General features: G+C 45.3%; 4 protein-coding genes across 4 annotated transcripts; 2 read left to right on the top strand and 2 right to left on the bottom strand. All coding sequences in view use genetic code 12, as the record gives it.

Moving 5' to 3' along the window:
- Nucleotides 1-3,013: 3,013 nt before the first annotated feature.
- GNA1 (glucosamine 6-phosphate N-acetyltransferase) lies at nt 3,014-3,463 on the top strand (the record flags this gene model as incomplete). The annotated part of the gene is made up of 1 exon (XM_025484432.1): nt 3,014-3,463. The coding sequence occupies one exon, from the start codon at nt 3,014-3,016 to the stop codon at nt 3,461-3,463; it is 450 nt and encodes a 149-aa protein (XP_025342647.1).
- Nucleotides 3,464-4,697: 1,234 nt separating this feature from the next.
- CXQ85_000695 (uncharacterized protein) lies at nt 4,698-5,697 on the top strand (the record flags this gene model as incomplete). The annotated part of the gene is made up of 2 exons (XM_025484431.1): nt 4,698-5,668; nt 5,694-5,697. The coding sequence occupies 2 exons, from the start codon at nt 4,698-4,700 to the stop codon at nt 5,695-5,697; spliced, it is 975 nt and encodes a 324-aa protein (XP_025342646.1).
- Nucleotides 5,698-5,726: 29 nt separating this feature from the next.
- Nucleotides 5,727-8,498, bottom strand: CXQ85_000694 (uncharacterized protein; the record flags this gene model as incomplete). Its single annotated transcript, XM_025484430.1, has 1 exon — nt 5,727-8,498. One exon carries the CDS (start codon nt 8,496-8,498, stop codon nt 5,727-5,729), a length of 2,772 nt encoding a protein of 923 aa, XP_025342645.1.
- A 1,305-nt stretch (nt 8,499-9,803) lies between these two features.
- On the bottom strand, nt 9,804-10,806 carry YST1 (40S ribosomal protein uS2; the record flags this gene model as incomplete). The annotated part of the gene is made up of 2 exons (XM_025484429.1): nt 9,804-10,508; nt 10,717-10,806. The coding sequence occupies 2 exons, from the start codon at nt 10,804-10,806 to the stop codon at nt 9,804-9,806; spliced, it is 795 nt and encodes a 264-aa protein (XP_025342644.1).
- Between the last annotated feature and the right edge of the window lie 1,101 nt (nt 10,807-11,907).

Below are 11,907 nucleotides of genomic sequence, written 5' to 3'. Positions count from 1 at the left end.
CCATCTAAGTAGCCAGCAAACCACTCTTGTCGACTACTAATAGTCTTCTTTAACATCTGCTTCAATAAGCTGAATCTAATTAGTTGAATTACCTGGAAAAAATAAACAAAAAAAAAAAAAAAAAAAAAAAAAAGAAGGTTGTGTTCTCTCACTTCACTGGTACTTTTGATCTCACGTCTAAAGCGCTACAAGACAGCAAGATTAAGCAATTGCGTTACGATGGTACGATGAAAATTGACTTGAAAAACACAGTCATCAGACGGTTATACCAAGAAGATGAAATAGTGCTACTTATATCTCTGAAAGCAGGTAATGTTGGCTTGACGTACACTGTCTACCTTCCTTGCCTCATGGCTGCAAAAGAGCATACTTAACAGCCTCTCCATAGTTAACGCGCCTTCTATAATACACATCTCCCCTACACTTTCCACACCTGGTCACTTTTTTTGTCTTACCTGCACTCCCATAACATCCATCCACTCACCAATCCCAGTCCACACCTTCTATCACTTTCTTCCCCTTTCTGTGCCTTTCGAAGAGATGTAAAGAGAGTAACTGGTCAGGCTGTCCTGCATGGCACAAACCACTCAGAATCCCAGTGGGCCATGACTCTTGGGCATGCTTTTTTGCCCTATATGCAGTGATGACCAGTCGCAAAAACCACTCAAGTCTCAATGTCATTTACTGAAATGTGCTTATATACAGTCCGCTGCAAAAACAACGCAGGCCTGGTCGCAAAAAGAACGCAGAGGTATATAAACCATTGAATTTCCCCATCAATTCGACCTTTTTTTTTTTTTCTTTCCATCATCAAACAAATATTCACAATGGCTCCAACTTCTAACTGCCCATGTTCTTCTTGCACCTGTGCTTCTTGCACCTGCTCCTCTGAGTCTGGCTGCCAGTGCTCCAAGCACTAAGCGATGACTCTCAGGAAGCTTACACACATCCATCGTCACCACAGACGAACACAGATTACACTGGATGAGTTGTTTACAGAGTATTTATAGTTCTTTGAGAATACCAGACCGCGAGTTAAGTGGTCTTTTTATCACAGCTTAGCTATTTCAATGAAATGACATATGATATGAGATGAGATTGTAGTGGTGGGGCAACCCCAATAGCATAATGACGTAGAAAGTGGGAACTATGGTTTCTAAGGTTCTGGATAGTGGTCTAATTGTCCAGATTCGAATTAATAGAAGGAATGGAAGGTGTTTTGGGTTCAAGTGGACCACTGCCAAATCTGGGGTAACCTTAGCGCATACACGATGAGGGCCACACGCCAGTAGCTTTTGGAGGTTGTGGGACCATTTTTTTTATACTTATTTTGTATCTTCAAATAACCTGATCTCTTTCCCTGCGTTTTTAAGGTTCTTATCGATCTGTGCCTGGAAAGTGACGGTGATGGTACGCGCCGTACATGGATAACCTGAAGTGGCCGATAAGGTTTGAGAATACCATCAGTTGATCTAAAAGGAAGACGGAGTTTATAACCTCTTTTAATTTGTAATCGATATTAGACCCCAAATCGTTCTATTCATGCCATTCTTTCTATCTTATCGTGGTTATTCCATGGAGTCTCTCATTCCTATGAGCATACTCCAAGTTCTCCAATTGATCCACCGCTTAGAGCCAATAGATGAACTGGACCTACTAGGAACAACGAACCACGAATTTCAATGATCAAGTGCTATGAACAGCTTAAAACGGTCATCACAGACACACCGCCACTGTCTGGCAACTGCCAACCTGGCTCCCATTGGTAACCCATCCGTCCTCTCACCACCCACACCACCCAAAACTTACCAGCAACAAAAAGAAGAAAATCCCTACTGCCTTTCATATGCTCTGATTTACCCCCAACCTACACCACCCATTGCCTTCTATGATCCGCGGCTGAGTGGCTGCAAAACACATACTTCCATGCGTCTCACCCCACCACCACCTACCCTCCACCAAAACCACCAAAGATCACCTTACAAAAAAACTACCTAAACCACCGTAATCTACCACTCTCTAGGAACCCACTCATACCAAAAACTCCCCAAAAATCCCCCTCTAATGCCCTCCCCTCAATGGCTGCAAACTCCCACCACCCTCAACCAACAGTCCATCTACCTACCACTACTGAACCCCCAAAAACCACCGCCACCCCTCCCTATGACGTATCAAACCATCCCTTCTTTTCCCTATACTACCTCCACTTGGCCCCACTTGGCCCTCTGCCCCACCTGGCCCTCTGCCCCACTTCGTGGGGGTGGTGTTCGCAACACAAACAGAGTGCTGGCTGGGAACCGTAAAGGCCCATACTAACCATTCATTTCTGCATCTATAGTCATTTCACAGGCACCTGAATGACCAGTTTGGCTCCGGGATTCTCCTGTGATCATCGTTCCCCCACAATGGGCCCATTCTGAATTTTCCCGTGGTGTTTTCCATTTCCACTTTTGTGGCATCCGCTTGATCTGACTTCTCGCACGGCTACTTATCTCTATTTTCCAGCCCAACTGACGTTTCCCAAGAAAAGTACAAACAGAAAAAAGATAAAACAAGAGGAAGAAAAAGAAAAACAAATAAAAGTCAACGTAAATACATCAACAAAACGTCATAAAATAGCTTTCTCTAACTACTGTGCCTGTCAAAAGTACAGTCATCATCTGGGTCCTCGGCTTCACAGGGCTGCAAGCGAAGTGTTTTGCTTTGCTGCGAAAAAGGGCGAGCGCTCGGGCCAGGGCTAAAAAAAGCCTTTAAATAGCCACCCCTGCCACGCCCCTGCCATCTCCCTGCCATTTTCAAAACCAACATAAAGATATCTTTGATTTTTTAACCAACAACAAAACCCACTTTCTTCCAACTTCCTTTCTGGCGTTCCAAAAATAGAAGTTTCTTTCCCGCCCGTCCCTTCCTCGCGCCTGAGATCAACCTTCCCTTTCTGGAGAATTACTCGCGCCAGCAGCTTACCTTACCCTTTTGCTTCTTCCTTAGCACTTCACAACTTTTCTTCCACATCATGCCTCTTCCTAAAGGTTACAGCTTCAGAGCGCCCTCGGCCAAGGACCATGCCCAATACACAGAAACTCTTAAGGTGCTCACCAAGGTGGGAGACATCTCGCCCGAACAGTTCCAGGACGTGATTTACAACTGGGAAAAGTACTCAGACATTTACCACCCTAGGGTCATTGTGGATGAAAACGATACGGTTGTCGCCACGGGGATGTTGGTGGTGGAGCAGAAAATCATCCATACTTGCGGCAAAGTGGGCCATATTGAAGACATTGCTGTGGCCAAGTCTCAGCAGGGCAACCGGTTGGGCGACTATTTGATTTCTCTGTTGACAGAAATCGCCAAGGACGCTGGTTGTTATAAGGTCATTTTGGACTGTTCGCCTGAAAACGTTGGTTTTTACGAAAAGTGTGGCTACCTGCCTGTGGGCATTGAAATGGGCCACCGTTTTGATTAGGCCAACCCCGCCAGTCTTGTTTGGCTATTTGTTTCTGCCGGCCGGGAGCCGCCAGTTGCTGCCTTGTCACTCGCTACCTATAGACCTCTTTTTTGCATGCTTTATTTTTAATCCATTTTCCACTTTTTCAGGCTAGCGGTATTTCACTATTTACGTTATTTATAAGTCAAGCGCCTGTGGTTAGTATTTGATGTAGGGTTAGGTGGTGTTTCTTTCAATCACTTACTTCTAGCGACACGATCGAGTTGCCTCGTATCACAACGGTTCCTAGCGAAAGCTTCTCGCTCTGGCTGTGTTCGATGGCTTCTGCCAATGTCACGTTCATAAACACGTCGTAGCCTCGAAGCACACCGCTCACGCTACGGCTGCCGTTAAGCTGTACAGACACAGACTTGTCTAAATACTGGTGGTTAGTAGTTGATGGGATGAGTGGGAGGATGATGGACCTGGGCAGACTGGCATTTGGGATAGAAGGTAGCAATAAATGAAGTTTTCAACGTGAAGACTTTAGCTTAAAGGTTTCATGAAAAGCATCCTTTTGGACCTTGATTGGCATCATCTTGGATTGTTTGGCGTTCTCGTTTGAACTGAAAGTGTCCGTGCTTTGACCTTTCATTTCAAAGTTTCCACATTCTTTCGACAAAAAAGCCAAGTGTATATCACCCTCCATGAATTATTCTAATAAAATGAACAGAAACATACGTTCTTCAATTCAGGAGCAGAAACCATAGTAGACTTCTGGTTCTCATCGAAACAGTGTGTTGATAGTAGCTGCAACTCATGAGTGGTGTGCAGGACAGATAGAGTTAAGGCCTTCCAGAGCCACCACTTTCTACCCCAAGGGCTCTCAGCCAAAATTAAAGAGTCTAATTGGGTATGAACTGGGATATTGATTACATCCAAACTGTTCAATTTGTCAGAAGATACCAAATTATGGAGAATTGTATATGGTCCATCATCTACTGGTAATAGCCTAAATACCCAACATAAGTAGATACACACTAATGAAACGAATATAAAAATCTCTCAATATACTCGTTCTTGATTTCTCAACATGACTAAAGCCTTATAACACAAATTTATTGCCCGGTTTACCGTCCAAACCTTTGAAACCCGATCTGATCACGTGACCAACTCTCTATTTTGCATCACCAGTCTGCACTACTCTCTTGTTTACATAAACCATCTCCAACCCCCAACCGTCCAACCCCAGTCTTTCCTTAATTCTTGCATAATGGCAGATGAAACTCCTGCCTCTACCTCAGGATCTCCTCCTCAGACAAACCTACCGAACCCAGAAACCGAAAACGACACGCTCTTATCTCTTCAAACAGCCAAGGCAGAACTAGTCCAACAAAGAGATACATTGCTAGCGAAGAAATCTGACCTTTCTGCTGCAATTGAGCGTCTTCAGCTGACGTGGGATAGTTACCAAACTCAAAGCAGACAATACGAAACAAAGAAGAAACTTGAATACTACCTTCATCAGAACGACCATGAACAGGAGAAACGGCTAGCTGCAGAGGATGAAGTTGCGTCGTTTGTGCTAGATAACATGCATGTGTTGCCATCATCAGATTGGTCCAAAAGAATGGATCTCGTGGGGAGGTTTTACCCACACGTACGGATTCATCATACTATGCTGAAGAATGTTCATAACGAGCAAGATCAACTAATCACAGAGATCCAATTCAGGCTTCTGGCGCATGGTCTACCGACATTGCACGTTCTTCTATATGTACGTGATGAGAAGGTCGTGAAGTTGGACATTTTGCAGTCGAAGAAGGCTTCCATTGTCCTCCACAAGATAAGTCCTTCTTTTGGCCAAACCTTAGCATTGAACTACCTTCCACAGGGGAAAGTAGACCTTTTGGTGTATGGATACCACTCTCTAGCGTCAATGCAAGAGAAGAGGGTATCTATACTACTGAACCTTTTGCATCAGTATCCCACCAACCGTGTTCGGCCTGGAGCCGACTGGGATACGGACCCATTTGATTCTTTACTGGCTTTGCCATATATTGAGTTTGAATTTGTCCATTCTAAAACATCTGAACCGTACCTGGTTAGATTATATTGGCATTTGGTACTTAACGAACACTCTATGGGCCAGGTTGACTCTGAATTAGAGTTTGCTACGATTCAGAAGAATAATCAGACAGTACTTGATGGTGCTAGCGCTGCGTTCCTTAATCTTGTACCGGAGTACGGCGTTTGCAAATCATTTGAGTTGATGGTGAGCAACATCTTTTAATGTGGCTATTTAAAATGAAAGAGTACCATTGTCCAAGTCAAACGAAATACGGCTGAACTTTGGTCTCTTGGACTTCTTCTTGGCAATCGCTTCATGAAGAAGTTCCAACAAGCCGAGCTCGAAAACCCTGCGTTCGTTGACCTTGTTAAAGTCTCTGTCTGGCTCATAGCCAGCACCATAATTCTCAACAGCACCAATGTCAACTGGGGCGCTGTCGCCAAGGTTGGGACCATTGGAAAAGGTCTCACGTTTTATCTCCACGTCGAATTCATCATCGTCCCTGACCTTTTCATACTTTTGTATGAGGTGCTGCTTGCCCTCCTGCTGATACACATACGCTTCAATACCATTGGAAACATCACTTCTGATGTCTTCCCACTCGATACCAACCAATCCACTGCCAGTTGCTCTTCTATACTCGAAGTAGTCATGGAGCCAGCGTAGCATTTTTTCTTTTGTAGATTCAAACTTCCGTGGAAGCGTCTTAGACACTAGGTCGACCGTAGGCTTCAGCTTACTGGCAACTTCCTTCCTACCAGCGGCAGAAAGTGGGCCCTCTTTGGAAAGTGGCTTATAAAGATTAGCCGGAGTGGTAATGGCATAACGTTCACGTAATTCCTGGAGCCCTTCAATTGGGAATTCAGGAGTAGTGAGCCTTTGTCTCTCTTCCGCAAGAACTGGCTTTCTAGTGTCTTCAACAAGAGACCCAACAGAGGGAGCAGGTCTCTTACGTTTGTGGACTTTTTCAGCAGGAGCTTTATCGTTTCCTTGCGAGCCAGACGAGGTGCTGGAAGATTCAGCTACCACGGGTTGCTGAACAGGAGGCTCTGGAACTTCTGGTGCTGCTGGAGGTTCTGGTTTAACCTGCTTGACAGGTTCGACCGGTTCTTCTTGATGAACAATTGTGGTATCATCAACGTTCATCAGATCGTCTTGCTCTTCCGCGTAAGGCGCTGGAGTAGTACTAGATCCGTCATTCAACTGATGCTGAATCTTTTGACGTTCTCGCCTGCTCTTGTTGCCTTTCTTTGGAAGTGGGTTGTGTGCATCTGCGCTCAAGTGCATCATTCGCGTGTGGTACATCTTTATGGCATATTCCACTTCGAAGTCAGCATCAACGTCGTAATTAGGCAACTCAGCTTCTGGAATGTACTCCAAAGGTGGGATAGCATGCGGGTTGAAAGGGTTCTCTGCCACTTCTTCAGGCGTAAAGTTGGTTTCCAAGTAGGTATACATGAGCCAGAGGAACCTGCGAGAACGGCACTTGGGGTGGATTTCGTCATTCAAAAAGAACTCCATAAACTTATTTTGAGGGCCAGGGGAGGCCTTGATGAAACGGAACTTCTCCAGGAAGGAATCATGCTCGTAAGAGTCGTCGTAATGGAAAGGGATATTTTGAAAGAATGTCGACATTAGGAAAATCAATTTGATAACGTTAGTGTTTGGTCTTTTCGTGTTGCGGTTCTTGAAAAGATCAAGCAAGGTAAGTAGGTGTTTCTGGTCATCACATACGGCTTTAAGGATAGTTTTCAAACGAGGAGTATCTTGCAAAGGCCGTGAATCACCCGAACCAGAAGTTTGAAGCGAAGGAATCAGATGGTACGTTCGAAGAGCAGAACGCATATCTGGAACGAAATTGACAGTGGTGTTCATTCTGCCTGCGTTAACCAAAAGACAGACTTTGCTGACTGCAACGCCCATGTCTTTTTCTTTGATTAAACGTTCACGAAGAATCTTCGACAGTTTATTAGATTCTGCCAAAGTACGCACGTAGAGTTCTGAAAAGGTGAGTTTTGGTCCATTGGCAGCGTTGGTAACCTCACAGTAAGGAAAGTAGTTCGTGAAGCACCTCGTCTCGTCGGTGAATAACTCATGAAGGAAGTCATACTGAATATCTTTTCTCCAGAATGGCTCACCATCGGCTTTTTTAAGGTACTTATAGCCACGAGAAATTTCACGGAAATCAGACGGAAGCTGGCCTTGTTCTGGAGAGTATGCTGGAGCCGTTTCGGTCGGCAGACCAGCAGATTCTTCCTTTACAGGCTCAGGAGCCGGTTTATGCTCAGGAGCCGATTTATGCTCTGGAGGTGGCGCCTGGTCCCCACCTAAACGTCCATCGATAGGCGGAAGCGGTCTTGCAGGGTCATATTTACCTTCAGAAGCCTGTGGCTGGACGTTTTGGTGCACTGGCGGGTAATTCACCAGCGTATGCTGAGCAGGCACTTCAGGTCTCTGAACAGGCTCGGGTCTAGGCAATTCATGGCTCTGGACCTCTCTAGGAGGCTCAGTTCTTTGGAAATCAGGTCTGGGAGGATCGTTCCTATGAATTTCAGGTCTGGGAGGTTCAGTCCTCTGGAACTCAGGTCTAGGAGGCTCAGTTCTCTGGAAATCTATCTTCGGAAGCTCAGTTCTCTGGAACTGTGGAGGTTCTGCCGGTTCCGAGCCGCCCATAAGACTATCAATTGAAAACGGTTTATAAGGAGCCACGGCAGGCTGAGGAGGATGCTGTTCATGACGCGCCAGAGGTTCTGGGTTCCAAGCTCCACGAGTCTGAGGAGGCGAACTATGCTGATTTTCAGATTCCAGAGTCTGCGCTGGTGTCTGAGCAGGCGCCTTAGCAGCGTTTCCACTATCCAGATCTTTCGCTGGCTCTGGGTTCTGTTCCTGGCCTTGAGCACCTGATTCTGGCTTATCTTCGTGCTGCTGGGGAGAGGCGCCGGAAGCCGGCTGGGAAGGCTGTTCCGGGGCCGAGTAAGTATCGTGGATCGGGTCGTAATTCATTGATCCAGGGGTATTTGAAAAGAAGGGAGACTCCAGGGAAGTAGGAGGAAATGGAGGGAAATCAATTGGAGATTAAGTGGTGGTGAGGGTCGTGTGGGGCACAAAAGAGGGCTAGTGACTGTTGATGTGGTAGGCGACAGGGCCAGTGAAAAAGTGGGTGGAGGGCGAGTTTGGGGGAATTTGGGGGTTTAGGAGGAAGGGTTGGTGGAAAGGAACAAATGTACTGAAAATGGCTGGATTTCAGTGAAGGTTTGGTGGTTTGGTGGGGACTTGTATTGGCATTTCGCAGCCACTGGGAATGCTCAGTATGGAGTAAATGGAAGGTCTAGTGTTTTGGAGGGTTTGATGGTTTGTGGGAAAAATTTAACTTAGTTTGGGTATTTTGGGTCTGAAGAGGTTATTGGTTTTTTGGTTTTTGATTTTTGTCGTTTTTGGCCGAATTGAATGGACACTTCTGGATGTATGGTAGCCATGTGGAGTGAGGAATGGAGAGAATGGGGAAAGGCTGGGCAGGGGACTTTTTGGGGTGGTTTTGCTTTTTGTGTTTATTAAAATGATGGTATTAAAAGGTTTCTGGTGGTTTGGGGGTTAAGTGAGGTTTAGAAGGTCAGTTTGTATTGAGTTGGTGGAGTGGTACTACTATATATGTTGTAGAGGAAGAAGAAGTATTCATGTTCAGAACGAGATGGATTTTCAGACGATACTGTGATTTAGGAAAATATGGGAGACTCAGAAGGCAAGGAAAGACACTACTGGGCTTCAGATTGAGTGTTGTGATGGATAGCTGGGATGGTTTATGAGTGTATGATAAGATTCGGAGATCTTTCACCATTTCCTATTCCTACCTAATGGCATTTAAGTCTTTCTAAATTGGAAATTGATTACTTTGTATTGAATAAAGTATTGTTACCGAAGTACTTCTTTTGATATACTTATCTTATGGTTCTTAGTATCCAATCAACTGTATTAGAATAACCAGTAATTCAATAAACCGACATATTACATTGACAAATTCTGTCTTTGGACTTCTTCATTCTCTGTATTTTGTGATCTTTACTTTGATTTAACGGCCTCAGCTGCATATCAAGTTTTTCAGTAAGTTATCATTTTGTACATCCTTCCAATCAGACATCATAGTACGTTCTCTTCCGCTCTTCTCTTCCAAATCACCAACTTGCTAGTCTTTTAATTATCCTCTCCTTAAATTATCTCCCCTCTTAGTCCTCCTACAATCTACAGATCAGTCCATTAACGATGTTTATAAGGTACAATATACAGCCAAAGCAGCAATGCAGCACCGACTACTTACCACTGAGAAGCAGCAGCCTCCTCGCCGGCAGCGGTGACACCGGAGTCAGCCCAGTCCTCAACATTGGTCTCAGCGTTCCACTCGGTCTCTGGTTGCTGAGGAGCCTCCTCAGTCTCTTCTGGGGCAGCAGCAGCACGAGCCTCCTCGGCAGCGTTCTGCTCAATCTCCTCTGGGTCTCTGTAGAAGTACAAGTCAGGCATGACAGACCACTCCTGCTGTCTGTCTGGGATGATACCTCTCAATCTCAAGACTTCTCTGGCAATCAACCACCAGATCAAACCGATAGAGTGCTTACCCTTGTTGTTACATGGGATGGCAACGTCAACGTACTCAGATGGAGAGTCAACGTCGGACAAGGCAATGACGGGGATGTTCACGTAAGAGGACTCCTTGATGGCCTGGGAGTCGGTTCTTGGGTCAGTGACAATCACCAATCTTGGCTCCTTGAAAGAACGGGTGATGTAGTTGGTGAAGTTACCTGGGGTGAATCTACCGGCAATTGGGGTGGCACCGGTGTGGGCAGCGAACTTCAACACAGCTCTCTGGCCAAAGGTTCTGGAAGAACAGACAACAACGTCAGAAGCGTTTGGAATGGCAGCAATGATTCTGGCAGCCAACACGATCTTCTCCCAGGTCTTGGAGATGTCGATGACGTTGACACCGTCTGGTCTGGTCTTGTAGACGTATGGCTTGTTGTGGACCTAATTGTTAGTAAAAGATATAAAAGAGGTTGGGTCAAATCATCGAGTAGGGCTCCGTTTGAGCTGAAAATTGGTAGTTGGGGCCATCCAGCCTCGAGCTTTCCATTGATGCCACTTTCAAGGCTCCATCTGCTCGCGTTGTGGCTCTACCCCTACCATCTCTGGCTCGTCTCGATTCTTGTTTCCCTCATTTCAAGTTTTCACATACCTGGACGTTCTTGGAACCCAAGTGAACGTTGGCAGCCAACAACAACTTGGCGTCCTCAGCGGTCAAGTTAAAAGATTCAGGCAAAGACATGATACCGGTACCGTTTCTGGGAATATGGGGAGAAGGGAATCTTTTTTTGTAAAAGAGGTGGAAAAAATTGGTATGAAAATTTCTCGCTGGTGTGCATGCGGGAAGCGCTCACTGAGGGAAGGTATGTGGTGCACGGGTTTCTTTGAGATAGGTTTTGGTTGTATGAGACTTTTTAGTATGGGGGAAAAGCTGGTGTACGGGTGGGAGTGGGATGGAAGTGAGATGAGGTTTAGTATGGGCGCACGTGATGTGGAGGGTAAGTGTGAGATGCACGTGTGCGGATGGTATAGTTAAGGTGGAGAGTTTAGGGCTAGAGCCCTAGAAGTGGGCATCAGTTGAAGGGTAGTAGATCTGTCCAAGGAGAGTGCCGGTGGTGAGACGGGGTTGGTGGTGACATAAAGGAGGAAGAAATAAGTTCAATTGATGGGTTTGGAGTTAGTTAAGTGGGGTGATTGGTGGAGAAGTGGTGCTGTTTCGGTGGATTTGCAGCCACTGTAAGACAGCCAAGAAAGGAGAATAAAGAGCACTTTATATGGTGAATTGAATGTTGGAATTGGTAGTTTAGAAATGAAGAAATGCTTAGACCCTTCTTGAGACCTCTCCAGAGGTTGTGGTGCTGGTTTGGTGGACCTTTCAGTGTCTCTCAGTAGTACCAGAAGGGTATACATTGTACGAGTAGCTGACACTTTTTAACCCTCCTTTGGCTTCAATTGCCTTGTCTTATCAATAAAGTCTCCACTTAAATCACCACAATTGTCTTTGTGTTGGTGGCTTTGGGTATTGATTAACCTTCAAATGGTACCCTCAAAACGGTCCACCGGTTGAAAATATACCACTTTCCAGGTCTTTCCGTCAACAGAAAACAAACAGAAAACGTAGTTAATTGTTGGTTATCCATTGTGTATGTCAATTGAATAAATAGATTCAATCTGCAAGCTTTCTATCTGGAAATTCATTGTATGTGTCTAAGACAATTGACTAACCAAACAGTATCCAAAGAGTGGTACCACCACTTACCACCAAGTAATGGTCATTCAAGTGAATTTAGTAGATCAGCCTGGTTTCCATACCAAAAGCATATTCAAGCCATCAACAACCAAA

The sequence above is a fragment of the Candidozyma haemuli genome, assembly GCF_002926055.2.
Source record: "Candidozyma haemuli strain B11899 chromosome Unknown A_2014730914, whole genome shotgun sequence".
Lineage (NCBI taxonomy): Eukaryota > Fungi > Ascomycota > Pichiomycetes > Serinales > Metschnikowiaceae > Candidozyma > Candidozyma haemuli.
Note: the sequence above shows the minus strand (reverse complement) of the source record. Positions and strands in the feature narration are given on the sequence as shown.